The following is an 18,689-nucleotide window of genomic DNA, read 5'->3' on the forward strand; positions in this document are numbered from 1 at the left end:
AAGCATTTACAACTGTGTTTTATTTTTTTTTTAATAAACGTAAATATTTAAATTCCTATATACAGTTTATTTACTGAAATATTAGATAAAATACATAGAGGGGCTGATTTAACAACATAAGTGCTAAACTGCTGTTGCCTGTTGCAACCAATCAGCAATTACCATACGGAAGCCTAGTACAAGTTAGAAAATAAAAGCAAACAAACTGATTGGTACTGGTGTAGTTTAGCGCTTGTGTTAGTAAATCAGTCCCAGAATGTTTTAAAAACAAAACATCATTTCATTTAAAATAAATGTACACAGATTCACAGAACTGTCATTATTAAACAATAAAAACATGCTGCAATGCCCTGCAAGTCCAAGGTACGCCATTCGTTGGTACATGCCAGTGATGGGAGGGATTCTGGGAGGCGTTGGCCCTTTTGTTACAAAGATCTTTAAAAACCATATCTGAGAATCAGCTTTCTGCTTTGAGTTTTGAGGAGACCACACAGACCTGTGCAATGTCGTCGTATTCATATGTTCTTTTCAGAAATGTGTCCGTCAATCGTAATCCCGAAACACTCTGGTGAAAGAGAGAGAGACACACACCATTAAGCAACATTCATACAAGTGCCCCTATGGCCGACTCTGGGTAATGGCTGTGCAAAATAAAAAAATGTTTCCAATATAGTCAGTCAAAAATGTAATATATAAAGGCTGGAGTGACTGGATGTTTAACATAATAGCCAGAACACTACTTCCTGCTTTTCAGCTCTCTTGGTTTGCACTGATTGGTTACCAGGCAGTAACCAATCAGTGACTTGAGGGGAGGGCACATGGGTCATAACTGTTGCTTTTGAATCTGAGCTGAATGCGGAGGATCAATTGCAAACTAACTGAACAGTTATGTCCCATGTTGCTTCCCTTAAAGTCACTGACTAACTCAGAGTTATAGAGCTGAAAAGCAGAAGTAGTGTTCTGGCTATTATGTTACACATCCAGTCACTCCAGCCTTTATACATTACATTTTTGGCTAACTAACTGTAATAGAAACATTTTTTATTTTGCACAGCCTATTTACCCAGTTTTTATTTTTACACTGAACGGTTCCTTTAAGTTCCTGCTAAGTCAAATCCACGTACCCATATTACAATATGGTCCTGCAATTGCCATGATTATTACCTGCCTGGGGTAATGTCAATCAATGTCAGGTACTCTGACAGTAAACTGCACTGAGTTGATAAAACGTTCCACTTTTGGGTTAAACTTACCTGCAGCCCTTGAACGGAAGACAGCAGCGTTAGGGTCAGATGCAGAGAGGAGCTGGGGTGAAGCTTTCCTAGCTGCCTGCCCGAAACTCCACACCAATGAATTGCATTTGTATTGCACATCTCCAAAACCAGATCCATGGTTCTTTCACTGCTAGAAGGAAGAACAGAGTACTTATCATTATCCCAGGTCTAGCACTGAATCAACATGACTTCTTATGCTTCTCATTACAAAAGACATGTAGATGCAGGGCGAATCCTTGCAGTTCTTAATGCGCAATTGCAATGTTTTGGGGTTCCGCCCCTTTATCCGCACCCCAGAGCCGGAAAGGTTGCACGTCAGCATTAAAAATGTGCCAGCGTACGCCCTACATCATAGTTGTCAGGTTGGGGGTTTACCAGTCAAATTGAGCTACTAATTTAAAGCCCAGGTGGGTTTTGAAAGAACAAACAAGCCAAGGTACGGATTTGGGCTACTTTTTGGGCCTTTGGCTGGTTTGTACTTTTGAAACCAGCCAAAGTGTTTTTCTTGCCCTAATGTGTCGAACCTGCGTCTCCTAATGCATGTTGGGTAATGTAGTTTTGTTTAACAATTTGCAGACTGCCAAGTTTAATGTAAGACTACAGTACCCAGCATGCAATGGGACTGACTTGTGTAGAAGTCGGGAGTTACCAGGCAAAAATCTGGTGGCCACCAAAATGTTTAGCGGTTGACCAGTTTTACCAATATTTATTGAAATTATATATGTATTAGGGCCTTATGGGACCCTATTTCTCCTGGGACCCCCTCTGTAGTTACATCCCCTGTTGACTGGTGAATCTTCCCATTTTGTTTCATGGAAAAATTTGAAAAAGGCATATTTTCATATACATTCATTTATTTTTTCACTGCACATATTGTGCTATTTTTGGGCTGGTTTTGTAGCCGACTTTGTCTGGTTTTGACAATTAGACCTGACAACCCTGCCTATATATACACACACACACACACACACACACACACACACACACACACACACACACACACAAAGCTTACTAAGCCCTATACTACAAGTATATGCGAGTGCCTTCCTGCTACGAGTTCTCATTACAAAAACCACAACTATCTGTTCAGATTATAACATAAGAAGTAATCTGGAATAAGCAATGGTGAGAGAATGTCTTTATACGTTACCTGCAGTTTGTGATTTTACATGTAATATCGAATGGTTCCTCCAGTCGAACAGTATCAGGAATAGTTTCTATAGAAAGCCGCACATCTCCATAGCCTGGAGCCTACAGGAGCATAGGAAGATATTATATAGACAGTATTCTTCATGGGCTGCTTCAGCATAGCACCGCAATAGGCACAGAGCATGAGTGCATACATACAACTACTAATAACATCTTTACAACTACATGGTTTGAGTTAAAGGCAGAACCCCCCTCTGCATAAAATGCATTTCACAATAATTTTCCAACATCCGACTAAAGTAAAGATGGCCATACACAGAGATCCGCTCGTTTGGTGATGTCGCCAAACGAGCGGATCTCTCCCTGATATGCCCACCTTGAGGTGGGCAATATCGGGCTGATCCGATCGTGGGCCCTAGGGCCCAACGATTGGATCCCAATAATAGTAATGGGCGGTCGGATCGCGGGACCGCATCAACGAATAGATGTGGCCGCGATCCAATGGGATTTTTCGCCCCATCCGATCAAGATCTGGCCATCTCGATCGGTGAAGCCCGTCGGGGGGCCCCATACACGGGCCAATAAGCTGCCGACACGGTCTGTCTGTGTATGGCCACCTTTAGATTCAAGTGGTATTTTGCTACCAGTGCACAAGTGGGTACAAACACAAGGACCATTAAAGGGCAGCTGATACCCTAAAATATTTCCCTCCACCAAATTGCCCTTGCCAGCGCTAGGACACCCACAGGGAGCTCCTGCTGCAAGCGGCCATGTTGGGTAGAGTGCATGCACATAATAAGCAAGTTGCACCACTCATTATACGTGTACAAGTGCTACAACATGGCAGATCTCACTGGTACCACCCTCACGGCGTGGGTGTCCTAGCTCTGGCAAATTTTTTGGTAAAAGAAAAAAACAACTCGTTTACACCAACTGGAGTGGGCTCTATTAGCCTGCCCCTTCAGTGGGGGAAACTGTTTTAGGGTAACAGGTGACTTTTAAATCTGGTTTTTCTACACATTCCACCATGTATTATTGATCTCAATCTTCATGGGGGTCTGTCCACCTAGAAGTAGAGCCTAGCACTTAAATGAGTGGCTGGCTACAGCCTTGCCCACGTCAGCACTGCTAGTAGATGAGAATGTAGAATGCAGAACTGTTTCTTATACTCCCTGTACAGTGCCATGTAAAACTACAAATAACACTAGAGGATACATTTAGGATAAAGCACCATGAAAAAACACATGTTAAAGTGGGTGAAAACATTTACCATTCGCTGCAGCTGGCTAGTTTGGAGTCTCCCCCTTTCTCCCAGGTTTGTTTTCCATACAATGTCCAGCTTTCCTATCACAGTGACACCTTTAATGACTCCTGCTTTTTCAGCGAATTCTGGCTTTGGTTTTAAGCAGTACAGATACTGCCGTGTGTCTAGTGGTTGTAGATAGGTTTTTGTTCCAAAGGTAGATGACCTGAAGCATGAACCAGCCATTAATAATGATGAAATTAGGTCACACAGCAAAAATTAAGAAAAGAAACTCCTAAAAGAACCACTCTTAAAGGAGAAGTAAAGCCTAAATAAAGAAGTAGAATAGAAAAGTTGTACATTATGTTTTGGGCTTCTGTACCAGCCCAAGGCAACCGCAGCCCTTTAGCAGTAAAGATTTGTGTCTCCAAAGATGCCCCAGTAGCTCCCCATCTTCTTTTCTGCTGATTCACTGCACATGCTCTGTGCTGCTGCCACTTACTGAGCTTAGGGACCCACTCACAATATACAGTACACATAGAACAGAAATGTCACAATATAAGGCTGATTAGTAATTAATACAGATAATTACTACATGACAGCTCAGAAACCAGTGCAATTAGCATCAGAATTTAATAATCAGCCCTGTAGCATCAGCTTATATTACAGACAAACCTCATATTCTGCTGGATAATTTGTGACGACCCCTAAGCTTAGCTTCTCAACAGCTGCTCAGAGCCCACTGAGCATGTGAGTGTCACAGACACTTTCCAAGATGGTGACCCCCTGTGACAAGTTTGAAGTCCTGGATCATTGCTGCTATTGACAAGCTGGAACTTTAGGCTGGTACAGTAAGTTCTGTATATAAAATATTACTTTTTTGGCCATATTCATTTTTAGAGTTTAGTTCTCCTTTAAGAGCAGCTGACTTGGTTTAAGAAATTAACTGGCTGATGAGGGCACGATTTAGAAATATTTAAAGGGAGAACTAAAGAATTAGACTAAAAATACTGCACATTAGGTTTGGGCTTCTGCAACCACGGCCCTTTAGCAGGGAAGTTCTGTTCATCCAAAAATACCCCAGTAGCTCCCCATCTTCTCGCTACAGATTCACTGCACATGCTCTGTGCTGCTGTCATTTAGTGAGCTTAAGCACAGATGCACAATATACTGTTTGTATAGAATATAAGAAGAACTGGAAAATAAATAGACTTAGGTCCTTACCCATCACCATTTGTGATTACAGTGTTTAGCTCCGACACATTGTACATGATGGATGGCTCCAAGGAAACCTTCTCCATAAACATTGGCGAGGTGGTGATATTTTGAATCTGCGCTTCCAAAAACACCTCGTCTGTCTAAGGAAGTGATGTAACAGGTTAAAGAGAAGGGCAACATCTGCAGACAGTGGGGAAAGCGATGCATATTATTCAATGTGATTAGTTTCATGCCTGGAAATCAAGGTTCCCGGAATTAAATGACCGTTCCAACTGGCATCCCAAGCTTAAGGATCTGGAGCAACGTTAGTCAAATGTTTGTCTCTGTAAACAATGGACATAGTGGGATAGTGACAGCTTGGTTCCACTACACAACAGGCAGCTTATACATATATTATCATCATCTGCCCCAAAATGTCTTCTGCCTTCTGTTTCTAGTTTATAAATGGTGGCAATAATGTATGGAGAGAATAATGAATACTACAATTTTCCAGCAGATGGGATTTGTGGAGTTTTTAGGTCAATAGCAAAACAATGCTTTGCAGGTTATTGGCATTTACCGTCAAGTTTAGTTTTATAGTAATAGAAGATACAGAATTAGACAATGATGCGTGAACAGTATGGATGTGATTATTATCAGTAACAGAGGAATGGCTGTTATCCCATATATCCATTGCTTAACTAGAGTCTAACCAAAATCTGCATTCAGCTAATTATCAATGAAGTGAATCTGAGCAGGAAGGCAAAAAAGTTTAGTTGAGGATTAGGAAGTTAAACCATAGAAAGCAGCAGAGTGGAAAAGCAAATGGCTCAACAAAGTAATAAAGGGCTGATTATATTCCTTGTAAAGGAAACCTCTAGCGATACCATTTCCATTTAAACTAGAAATAACAAATAAAAAAGCAAACAAATACAAAAAGTATTGTAGAAGTGATGCCTATATTGGCGAACAATAAAAATACATTGCAAGTTTTCGGAGCACCAAGGCCCCTTCGTCAGGCAACATACAAATGAAAGCTGGAAAGGCACAGCATATATACTGTTAGATCAGTGAAAGGTATTCATGGGCAATAAATTAGGAAGTTACAGATAGATAGAGATAAATTGTACAGATAATAAAATGAATTGGGGTGGGTTGTAAATTAGGAATGCACAGAGTCCACTATTTTGGATTCCGCCGAACCCTTCTCAATTTGCATATGCAAATTAGGGGTGGGAAGGGGAAAATATTTTTACTTCCTTATTTTGTGACAAAAAGTCACGCGATTTCCCTCCCCGCCCCTAATTTGCGTATGCAAATTAGGATTCGATTCGGCCGGTCAGAAGGATTTGGCAGAATCTGAATCCTGCTGAAGAAGGCCGAATCCCATACCGAAATCGGTGCATCCCTATTTAAATAGACCACTTCTGCAATCAAATTCACAGTCTTCAGGGCACGAGGGTCTTAATTCTAAAAGGGAACTTTAAAACTGAATGAGAAAGGAAGATCTATGAATTCAAACCTATGGAGTTAAACAGATTAAGATAGGACCTTAATTTAGGGTCAGGTTTCATGTCACACTATGTGACCTGACTGATTCCAGACCCATGTATTATTTACAACCCATCATAAAGGCCCCCATACATGGGCCAATAAAAGCTGCCGACAGAGACAGTCGGCAGCTAATTGGCCCGTATGTGGGGCCCTCCGACGGGCTTCCACGATTGATATTTGGCCAAAAGTCGGCCAGATGTTGATCGGGTAGGGTAAAAAATCCTGTTGGATCGGATCTGTTCGTTGAAGCGGTCCCGTGATCCGACCACCCGTATTGCCTCCATTCTGATCCGACCATTGGGCCTTAGGGCCCACGATCAGATCAGCTGATATCGCCCACATCAATGTGGGCATATCGGGGCAGCTCCCCTTTATTCATTTTATTATCTGTACAATTTATCTCTATCTGTAACTTCCTAATTTATTGCCCATGAATACCTTTCACTGATCTAACAGTATATATGCTGTGCCTTTTCAGCTTTCATTTGTATTTTGCCCTAACCCTAATATATCAGAGCACCAAAGGGTAAGGTCACACTGGGAGATTCGGGAAGATTTAGTCGCCCGGTGACTAATCGCCTCTTCTTTGGGCGACTAATCTCCCCAAACTGCTTTCCCCTGCCTTTCGCCTGCTAGAATGAAAAATCGTCAGCAGCATGGCACTCGCGGCGCTTCGTTTTCCGAAGTCGCCTCATAAGGAAACTTCGGAAAATGAAGCGCCGCGAGTTCCATGCCGCTGGCGATTTTTGATTCTAGCAGGAGAAAGCAGTTCGAAGAGATTAGTTGCCCTAAAGAAGAGGCGATTAGTCGCCAGGCGACTAAATCTCCCCGAATTCCCTTACCATAAAAGCCTGACTTATCTCTGGCCATTGCCCCTTTATTAACTCCCAGGGTCCTTTTCTTGTCTTTTAAGCTAAGAAGTATTGTGATGGTTTGCTTTTCCAGCTTGCTCAGTATTCTAAATCAATTGAACAACAGGCACAAAGATGATTAGATGAAGCGCAGAGTTTAGAAATAAATGATAAAAATTACCACAGAACTGAGGTCACTCTAATGGGAGAAAAAACAAATAAAAAAAGAAAAAATTAGAGAAAGAAATGAAGGTTAAAATGTGAAAGAACTAAAAAAAAAAAAACCAAACTGGAACAAAATGCACTAGGATACTAAGTCAGCGCTATTAGTACAACAGGGGAGAAAAACATGGTGTAGTTGTTTATTAAAGGAGCTAATATTAGGAGCTAATGGGTTACACAACAATGACGAGACAGTCTAAACAAATCCCTGAACACAATGAGTGACATTCCACATTCTTCCTCCGCACTGCAAAGAAAATTAGGATTTTGATGACAAATAATCAGATTAATATCTTGGTTTGGTGTTACAAACTACAGTTATACCTTAAAGGAGAACTAAAGCTTAAAAATGAAAAGGGCTAGAAATGCTTGTACTAACTGTACCAGAAGAATAGTGATGTGAGGGTCGACAAAAAAAAAACAAAAAAAAAAAAACTGACCCACGGCCAGCCTCTCCCAACCTGAACCCCACCCGACGTGACACGGCCGCTCTATTTATATCTGCACCCGTCTCTGATGTTGAAGACCAAATATAAGCCTAATTCTTTGTTGAGCCTTAGTTCTCCTTCAACCAGCAACAGACATACATGCACCTAGCTTAGTCATTTTATTGGTGTCTGGGACCTGATACTGAAGAGTGCAGATGTTGAAAGAAGTCAATATGGACCCCTGCAATGGTCTGGCCTAACACAACCTTTAGCTTCAGCAGGTATATTCATGCAGTTAGAGTGCAGCAGCTTGAAGCTGTATTTGTCATGCAGTAAAAGGGCAAAGATCATCTAGATACCTGCCACCTTGCAGAAGGGCGCGCCATGCTATGGGTACGAGGGTTTGCACTATTACTGAGAAATGAGAACATAAAGCTAACAACTTTGCTGATTAAGGATTACGGCTTGCAAGATGGATGGGCCAAACAGACTGAACACAACTTGCACCAACAGTTGAATCTGGATCCAAGCTGAAAGCTTAAATCTAGTCTACTAAGGCTAATGGCACATGGAGCTGTGCCTCGGTTTTTCATCACCTATGTGCTCCTGTGTGTCTCTAAACTGACAGCCATTGTGTACAGACAGACGGATATTTTCAGAATTTCTATACCCCAGAGCTTTTTACATTTTGTGGTACATCCACCTTTTATGATCCAGCACTTGGTAGGACTCTGCTTTAATAAAACATGACTAACAGACACCTGCTGCTATTTTAAGCATATCTGAGACCATGAATTAACAAATAAATCATTCATTCAAATTTTCAAAATAACTCACCTTTAGGTGGTCTTTTAGGTGGGAATCAACTTCTTGGCATAAAAAAAAGCTGCCCTTGCCTATCCATTGCCTATTTAATTAACTTATAGATAAACAAATGCCTTAGTAGCACAAACAATTCCACTTTTATATTTTGTCTGTGATATATTCATACCCAGACAGGCCCAGCAGAGACTAAAATTCAGCCTAGGCCTTTAAATAGCTGGATATATACTGGATGGAATAAATGGAAGAAAAGTCAATAAATAATGACAACCAAGACACAGCCAAGATTCAAAGCCATGTTTGCTATTATATTAGCCTTTACATGTATCTTGAACACTGCCAGGCCAAGCAACAGAGTGTATTGACAACAGTTTCTAACTATATTGTCATAAATTAATATATATATTACATAGCAATCATCATGATTTTAAAAAACATCCTGCAAACACAGGCTCACCTCTGCATTGTAGAACTTGGTCTTGACATCAAGAGGTTTCAGGACCTGCGTGAACACAGAAGGAAGATTAAAGAGTGACCGTTCTGATCGATTCTCCATTGTTGTGCTCCTCTTTCCCTTGTTTCTATGCTCTGGCTGCAAGTAAACAGCTCCAGCTTTTCAAAAACAACTTATGACTACAAGCCTCGGAACAGTGTTTTCTTTGGAAGTAAATTCCACAAGAGTGGGTGAAATTCTTTCCTCTTACGTTAATTGGCTGAATGATTGCTCAGGACAGCAACAGTTCTAGAATCAAAAAGCCGTATTTAACATGAACATGTCCAGCACCTTCCAAGATGTCTTAAAATAATGAAAGGTTCAATAAATAAACACACAGATAGTAGGAGCAGCAAAGAATCCACAGTGATGGTTCTCATGTGGATATCTCTGTTGCTTATGGCTGATCTCATGGGACTTCAATACTTTATGAGACTTTGGGGCAGATTTACATAGGGTCGGATATCGAGGGTTAATTAACCCTTGATATTCGACTGCCGAATGTAAATCCTTCAACTTCGAATATGGAAGTCGAAGGATTTAGTGCAAATAGTTCGATCAAACGAAAAATCGTTCGATACGAAGGATTTTAATCCATCGTTTGAACGATTTTTCTTCGACCTAAAAATTGATAGAAAGCCTATGGGGACATTTCTCATAGGCTAACATGGCACCTCGGTAGGTTTTAGGTGGCGAAGTAGGGGGTCGAAGTTTTTTTTAACGAGACAGTACTTCAACTATCGAATGGTCGAACGATTTTTAGTTCGAATCATTCGATTCGAAGTCGTAGTCGAAGTAGCCAAAAAAATCATTCGAAATTCGAAGTTTTTTTTATTCTATTCCTTCACTCGAGCTAAGTAAATGGACCCCTTTGTGTTTGTCTTCAGAGATTTGTACTCTTTGCCCCTGTATAGTCAACTCATTGTACTCCTTAAATGTCATAGGTCCCATTAAACCCTCTGAATAGTTTTATGTTAAAGGATAAGTAAACCTTAAAAAGAAGTGAATGTATGAATTGATGAGGGGGGCTATTCTAAGCACTTTTGCTATGTAAATTCATTATTTTATTTTCTTTTATTCCAAGATATTAAGGGATACATGTACTGTTAACATCAATGAATTTTGTTACAACAGCGGCACCTACAGGTCATTTTCCGACCAGTCTGACCAACAAGTAGTCAAGGAATTTGTCAGGAGAAGGAAAGAAGCTGGTCTTATGTTCTCCTGGTTAGGAAAAAAATGGAAACCTTTCTCAAATCTTTCCTAACCAGAAAAACATTAGATCAATTTTTAATGAATGAAAATTGCAAAAGTGCTTAGAATAGCCCCCTCAGCAATTTTACATTCACTTATTTTTTTTATTGAAGTTTACGTATCTTATAATAGTCTTAACACTTATTGTAAAGTTTTTTGGCTTCATCTGAATCAACTAACACTTATGCAGGTTATATATAGACTTAAAAGAATATTGTCTGCTGTCGAACCATTACAGTTAATTAACATAGCCGGTGACACTGATCTCTACAATAAACTATTGAATTTATCTAAAAAAGGAATTGAACTTTTGCTGGACATTCCTGAAATAAATCACATGATGATACTATAAGACGTGTTGTGCTTTCCAGGCACTCTTTTCTTTATATATAGATTTAAAAGGTTGAACTTGATGGAACTAACCTAACTTTCTATGTAACCGCAAATGATTCCTCCAATGGGTGTAAGAAGCCCCCCTTTAAAATATAGTGGCCTTCACTGATTTCACCCTCATCATTTTGTTCTGTATTTCTGCATCATGATATCACTGTGCTACTGTACGTGTGCTCTGTTTACAATTATGTTCATGGGAAATGTTGAAAGTTCACATGGAGTGGAGAAATACAGTCCTATCTTGTACAACATAGCACAGATTAGTAATAGAGAACTGGTATACAGACAAAATTTGCAGATAACAGGAAAACCAGTTTATGGTAAAAGTACATATCTTTATGTTTTTGGAAATTAAAAATAGGACAATGGCTATTATTTATATTTTATATACATACATGGTTCATACCCCTAGCAATAGTCACTTTGTATAGCATATATATATATATATATATATATATATATATATATATATATATATATATATATATCATTTATATATACACAAGCAAATATGTATATACCCCCACACACATAAAAATACCTGGAACTTGAAGAACTTCCTAAAATACATCTTCTCTCCTGTCTGGGTGGTATAACTAACAGCACATACCAATCTGAAATTAAAAATATAAATTATATTAAGAAAAGACCCTTTCAAAAATATTCATCCTTTTGTTGCTTTCTGGCCATCACGTTCATGGTATGTTTGACTTGGGTCTTTGGGTATGTCTTCTGGGTGTGTCTGTCCCTTCTGCTGTACTGTGTAAAGTGACATATGATTAATTCTACATGTGCCCCAGAAAATGAGCAGCTGAAACAAAACCATCAGACCTCCTCATCAATGAATGCGTTCCCCAATCGAATGGACATTGGCTGAAGCTGGTACATGTATTCACATTTATGCTCATAGTCTGCTGGAGTCCTTCTTTATAGATAAGAGTTAAAATGTTGAACTTGGTGGACTTGTGTCTTTTTTCAACTTAACTTACTATGTTACTATGTTCTTTCCTACAAAGCAGCAGTCCAGTCATACATGGTTACTAAGATTCTAGCTGTCTTACAATGAAACATTCTTTCACAGTGGTCACATATTTTATGTAAAACCCACTAATTACATTTCTGTAGGAAGGGAATGGTTTCCTGATTAAAAGAGCAGACTGGATTGCATGCAGCGACTCACATTTTCTGCAATATTAAGATATTGGTGTGTGTTTTTTCACCTGTATTTGCCATTGCTCTTCTGCTTTTACTAAGATGAATTAGCAAAGTTAGGACTATATGGTAGTTATAATGCTACTACTTTGCAATACTAAACTATATGGGTAACTATTTCCCAGCATATATGGGGGCAGTTTTGAACTCCAGTCCTTAAGAGGGATATAAATGAGCTGGAGAGTGTGCAGAGACTAAATGAAATTAAATTGGTTAGGGGGATGGAAGACTTAAATTATGAGACTGTCAAGGTTGGGGTTGTTTTCTCTGGAAAAAAGGCGCTTGCGAGGGGACATGATTACACTTTACAAGTACATTAGAGGACATTATAGACAAATAGCAGGGGACCTTTTTACCCATAAAGTGGATCGCCGTACCAGAGGCCACCCCTTTAGACTAGAAGAAAAGAACTTTCATTTGAAGCAACGTAGGGGGTTCTTCACAGTCAGGACAGTAAAGTTATGGAATGCACTGCCGGGTGATGTTGTGATGCTGATTCAGTTAATGCCTTTAAGAATGACTTGGATGATTTCTTGGACAGACATAATATCAAAGGCTATTGTTATACTAAACTCTATAGTTAGTGTATGAGTGTATATATAGGTTATGTGAGTGTATGGAGGAGTCAGTGTGTGTATGTATGGATGGATGCTGGGTTTCATTTGGAGGGGTTGAACTTGATGGACTTTGGTCTTTTTTTTTTTTTTTCAACCCGATCTAACTATGTAACTATAAGTTGTGTACCTAAAATGGAAATAATATAATAGCAGCCCATTAAGTGGCCAGCACAGACCAAAGATATCTTCTCCCAAAGGTATCTCTTAGCACCCACTTTAAACAAAGATCACTCACACATAGTACCAGTCTTCATTTAATTAAACTGCAAGCTCTTCAAGCTGAACGTCCTAAACTAAAGCTTCACAAATCATGCAATAATAATATTGTTCTTGTACTTTTCCCCCCTTTAAAAATGGTCTGTCATGCAGCCTCCCAAAGCACTCACATGTGTGTTCCTATTTCTTTAACTTCATGATGAATTACATCATCGATGCATGTATCTGGTTTTAGTTCGGCTACCACTGCGCTGGACGCGGACAGATTTAACCGCTGGGAGCTTGTCTGTAGATCTGCCTAGAGTTTGAAAGGAAAAAAAAGACAAAGAAGAGACGAAGCCTTGTCAGAAATCACTTTTTTGTATCAGACTAACTGGATTGCAGTCTCACTCAGATCTGTCCTACAGGTGGATCAGGTCTTCATCTATTTTTTTTCTATGCTTCCACAGAACGCTGGCGTATAGTGGTTAAGAGACACCCAAGGCCTGGGCTGTGAGACTGAAGCACTTACAAATGTAAACATTGCTTTTACACAGTCACTATTACTGTCTCAACATTTGCTCCTTGCTAAAGGAAAGCAAGTTTAGTAAGCTAAATTCTGCTTAGAAAGCAACCATTAATAAGGCAAGCTTTGTCAAATGGGAATTGTATAGACTTTCCTATACATTCTTCTAGAAGAAATTTAAATAGATTGAAAAACATACTGCAGAGTACCTTTTACAAGGGTTTTGGTGTGTACTGCTAAATGAGAACAAAGTGGTAGAGCTTGTGTCTGGCGTAGAGGTAGAGTTTACTACTTGTTGCCTCCAAAATACCAAAGAAGAATATTAAAACAATGTTTGGCGGAACCATTCGGCATCCTTGGAAAGTGTGACCTACCTTTACTTGTATGTCTTTTACGACTTGATTACTGTCATTATGAACGCTGATGTAACTTGAAAAAGTCTCCCCGAGAAATATATTCCTGTTGAGAAAAAATAAATTAATTTCAAGACTTGAGCGTAATTTAAATATTTGTATTTTTAGATTTACGCTTTATAACTTACTATCCTGTTCTCACAGATCCTTTTACGTCATGGGGGCAAATTCACTAACCTCCAGCTTCGCTCACATCGCCACACTTCGCCAGGTGAAAATTCGCCAGGTCAAAGCTAATTCACTAAAATGAGAAGTTGCGTCCAGGGCGCTGAACGATGGCGAAGTTTCGCTAGCATTAATTCGGCAAGCAAAGCAAAGTTGCGCTAGCATTGGCCAATTTGCATACGGCGGGAATTAAAATTTCAATGGATGTATATGTTGCAGCAAATACATTACACTACACAAGCCCAGGGAACCTTAATAAAATAAAATAAAGTTGTTATATTGCCCTACACATGAGCCCAGTGTATAGTTTATGTGCCATATGTAAGGAAATTTGGGAGGAAGCCGGGTACCCTAAAAAAAATTACGATTTTTTGCAGTCTATCACCCTGAAAAACTAAAGTCTCCAGCGTTTTTTGGGACTTAGAAAAATTTTCAACTTGTTTTTTGAGGAACTCCTATCTACTCTATTGCACTTCACCTGGTCTGAGGTGGCGAAGGCAAGTCTGGCGCAAAAGGTAACGTTCAGTAAAATCTGCATCTTAGTGAATTTGCGTAGTTACGTCCATTCACCAGAGCGAAAATTCGCCTGGCGTAAGAGTGCGAAGTAGCGCTAGAGTCTATCTCCTTCGCTAGCAAATTTATGCCAGCGCCCGTTAGTAAATCGGCGAAGTACCGAAATGAATTTTCGCTAGCGTTAGTCACTTTAGTTAATTTCCCCCATGGTCTTTTCCACATTAGACTGATTTGAATGAAAGTAAAAAAAACTTGACTGGACAGCAAAGAACCACCAATCTCAATCACAATCAAACCCAACGCAGACCTATTTTCAGACCTATCGAAGTTTGCGGGGGGAAGCAGGTAGGGGGGACTATCTTGCTTAGTAGGTAGGGGCTTTTCTTAATTGGGGGGTTGAGTTCTCCTTTACTACTTTTGGCTATGATGTTTATAAACCATAATGTTTAGAAAGTATAATCATGTCATGCAAGACAGATTGGTGATTATTTGCCACCTGCTCATCAATCATTGATAAAGAAAGAGTTGTTGAAAAGTGAAATAGTCAGCGACCTTACCCAAAGTTCTGCGGCAGTGTAAGCATTTCTCCCAGCATTAGTGTTTCTGCACCTTTCACTGTCGAAGGGTCATCTTTCATTAGTATGCTAAATAGGTCTCCTGTACGAAGCAAAGCATTACACATTAAAGGTCACTTGTTCTGCATTTATAACATAGGAGTTACCTGTATTTCCCTGCACTTGTTCTAGCAGAAGCCTAGGGCTCCTTCCAAAATGTGTGTATCCATGCATCCTTATTATGCACATCCAATGTGAAGAAGTGTTCCATGTCACCTTGATATGCTGGACAACTGCACTAGTGCTCACATAAACTCAAGTTTCACAGAATGAGGGTTTCCCCTTTAAGAGGGCCCCCAATGTCTCACAAGAGATCTTCCACTCTAATGTGTTGTGGGAAACAGTGATTTCATTCAGAGATTGAATCCTTTAAAGGGATCCTGTCATCGGAAAACATGTTTTTTTCAAAACGCATCAGTTAATAGTCACAAGACTTGGGGCAGCTGGGAAATTGACACTATGTCTAGCCCCATGTCAGATTTCAAAATTGAATATAAAAAAAATCTGTTTGCTCTTTTGAGAAAAGAATTTCAGTGCAGAATTCTGCTGGAGCAGCATTATTAACTGATGCGTTTTGAATTTTTTTTCCCATGACAGTATCCCTTTAAATTCTTGTGGCTCCCTGTTTCTTACTTATGTAAGTGATGACAAAAGCTAAATAATCTCCAAAGGATGCAAATGAAGCAAAGGTGGCCTTACATAGGAAGATTAAAGCCGCCAATATAAGTTCTTTAGACTGATTTGGCAGCTTACCTGCCCATGTGGGGGCTTCCGACGGGTCCCCCCAATCGATATCAGACCAAAAATCGGATACTGCGATCTAGGACTCATGAGCTAGTTGATGCTGTTTTACAACCCGTCCGCACCCATTCTTATATTATGTGCTGGGATTAATCTAAATGTATGGGACTAGAATAAAACAAATAGTACCTGGAAGATCTCTTTCTTCACATGTCACCGGGATATTGGTGAATAACGTTGGTTTCGTAAGGCGCATTACTGGGGGAGAAAAAAAAAATTGTATATAATCACAACTTCGAGATATGAACAACAAGACATAAAAAACATCGTAATGCCATAGAGTTCAGTCTATTAGACAGCAAAACCCACCTGAACGACTTTTCATACAGCGATAAGACATTATAGGGTTTTTAAAATGTGCTACTGTCTGGTGATTGGTTGCTATAGGTTACTAGAACTGGGCACTCCTTTGTTCCTACAGAAATTAGGCCACCCACAAACAAATAAGAGCAATGGTACCACGTGACGGAGGTAAGTATAAATAGAAGAGAGAGGATGGGAAAGCAGGGCAGAGTGTTTATATATTGTCCAGACCCAGAGAGAGAGTGGGCAGGACACATATGCAGTAAAGCCTGGGTTCCCTTGCTCCTGCTACAGGTTTGGACAAGCCGGTTCGGCAACTCAGTCAGGACACAGACACACACAGACGGTACCTTTCAGGGCCAACAAATGCTCCTGTTTGGGCTGATTGACGTCCATGGTTCCAGAACCACCGTCACCACCCCTGCACACACCCGGAACTGCTTCTACAGGAAGACGAAAGGGCCAATTCTCCCTAAAACAAGATGCGCATGCGCAACGAAGCCGAAAGGGCTAATTCTCCCTTCCAGGGTGCGCATGCGCAAGGAAGACGACAGGGCCTATTCTCCCTACCAAGGAAGACGAAAGGGCCCATTCTCCCTACCAAGGTGCGCATGCGCAAAAAAGACGAAAGGGCATGTTCTCTCTACCAAGGGGCGCGTGCGCACGCGTATGCGCAAAATAAACCGGTTTGGGCTTCTCCGTTCTATGTGGTGAACCACAGCTCCTATGTATCACTTTAGCCAGGAGGGCAACGTTTGCCAATGTTAAATATGACGCCGTATAACTTTTAGCCGCGGGATCTGCAACCTTGGCTCTCCAGCTGTTAAGGAACTACAAGTCCCACAATGCATTTGCCTTTAGACTCCCTCATTAGACTCCTTCATTGCATTGTGGGACTTGTAGTTCCTTAACAGCTGGAGAGCCAAGGTAATTATTTTTTATTTATCCCCACCTCTCTGTGTGACGAGAGCTGCCTCAGCTGACAACCAGTGGGTGAAACCACTTTCTATTCGCGGTAGTAACCGTTTTAGAAGCTTTTTGCTCATCAGAGATGTCACATGGATTCGATTTTTTTTTCTATGTCAGACTACTACTATTATGAACGTGTGTAGAATTATATTTTACAACAGGCTTTACTCTTAAAGAAACACTGCCAACACTCCGATTCACACGATATCCTATTCCCCCTACTCGATGTGGTTCGGTCCAGCTGTCAATATGGCTGTCGTTGTAAACAGACACGGCGGCCCTGGGAGAATGGAGGGGAGCGGGCGGCAGAGCCGGACAGGTCCGGGAGGAGGAGTCAAGGTGATACTAGAGCAGGGTTTGAGGGAGTGTATCCCACGTAGTTTGTCCCTGGTTCATCCATGCAGAGGGGGCTCTATAGCCTACTGTATTCAGGTGCAGTGTGGCTTGTTGTGGGACTAAACCACCCTACATTGTCTTGAGGGGTCTAGTGACAGTTCTTCAAGATGAACAACAGCCGGAGGGCAGCAGGTTGGACATCCCTAACATAACATAGTATCCTAAAGGCTGAAGCATTCTTGCATTACCACCCCTTCTCTTTTAAAAGAACAGTAACACCAAAACATTAAAGGGATCCTGTCATCGGAAAACATGTTTTTTTTTTTTCAAAACGCATCAGTTAATAGTGCTAATCCAGCAGAATTCTGCACTGAAATCCATTTCTCAAAAGAGCAAACAGATTTTTTTATATTCAATTTTGAAATCTGACATGGGGCTAGACATATTGTCAATTTCCCAGCTGCCCCTGGTCATGTGACTTGTGCCTGCACTTTAGGAGAGAAATGCTTTCTGGCAGGCTTCTGTTTTTCCTTCTCAATGTAACTGAATGTGTCTCAGTGGGACCTGGATTTTACTGAGTGTTGTTCTTAGATCTACCAGGCAGCTGGTATCTTGTGTTAGGGAGCAGGTATCTGGTTACCTTCCCATTGTTCTTTTGTTTGGCTGCTGGGGGGGAAAAGGGGGGGTGATATCACTCCAACTTGCAGTACAGCGGTAAAGAGTGATTGAAGTTTATCAGAACACAAGTCACCTGACCTGGGGCAGCTGGGAAATTGACAATATGTCTAGCCCCATGTCAGATTTCAAAATTGAATAAAAAAAAATCTGTTTGCTCTTTTGAGAAATATATTTCAATGCAGAATTGTGCTGGAGCAGCACTATTAACTGATTCATTTTGAAACATTTTTTTTCCCATGACAGTATCCCTTTAAAGTGTTATAAAGGAATGGTAATATCATGTAGTATTGGTAAAACAGATTTGTTTGCTTTAGAAACTCTACTATAGTTCATATAAACCAGCTGCTGTATGGCCGGGGGGCAGCCATTCAAGCACAGAACACGCGATAGATAACAGATAATGTTAAGTTCAGAAGAATCCCATTGTATACTACAGAGCTTATCTGTTATCTCCTGTGTATCCTGTG

General features: G+C 40.4%; 2 protein-coding genes across 8 annotated transcripts in view; one reads left to right on the plus strand and one right to left on the minus strand.

Annotated features, from left to right (window-relative positions):
• On the minus strand, positions 1-16,723 carry trappc13.S (trafficking protein particle complex subunit 13 S homeolog). Of its 5 annotated transcripts, none has more exons than XM_018244479.2 (13): positions 16,590-16,723; positions 16,066-16,134; positions 15,079-15,178; positions 13,805-13,889; positions 13,096-13,223; positions 11,422-11,494; positions 9,198-9,242; positions 7,450-7,467; positions 4,891-5,024; positions 3,694-3,892; positions 2,425-2,525; positions 1,254-1,401; positions 1-565 (listed from the first exon to the last, which is right to left on the minus strand). In XM_018244479.2, exons 1-13 carry the CDS (start codon positions 16,633-16,635, stop codon positions 458-460), a joined length of 1,254 nt encoding a protein of 417 aa, XP_018099968.1. In that variant the 5' UTR covers positions 16,636-16,723; the 3' UTR covers positions 1-457. The 5 variants fall into 5 exon arrangements, with proteins under 5 accessions (XP_018099968.1, XP_018099967.1, XP_018099969.1 ...); XM_018244478.2 differs by having other exon boundaries at positions 1,254-1,404; XM_018244480.2 differs by lacking the exon at positions 16,590-16,723 and adding an exon at positions 16,246-16,391 and having other exon boundaries at positions 1,254-1,404.
• Positions 16,450-18,689, plus strand: part of trim23.S (tripartite motif containing 23 S homeolog) — a 21,767-nt gene continuing 19,527 nt past the window's right edge. Inside the window, 1 exon segment of one of the 3 annotated variants that reach the window (NM_001093355.1) lies at positions 16,450-16,844. In NM_001093355.1, the coding sequence (NP_001086824.1) occupies positions 16,722-16,844 (123 nt within the window). In that variant the 5' untranslated portion in view covers positions 16,450-16,721. 3 annotated transcript variants of the gene reach the window in all.

The sequence above is a fragment of the Xenopus laevis genome, chromosome 1S (genome assembly GCF_017654675.1).
Source record: "Xenopus laevis strain J_2021 chromosome 1S, Xenopus_laevis_v10.1, whole genome shotgun sequence".
Classification (NCBI taxonomy): Eukaryota; Metazoa; Chordata; class Amphibia; order Anura; family Pipidae; genus Xenopus; species Xenopus laevis.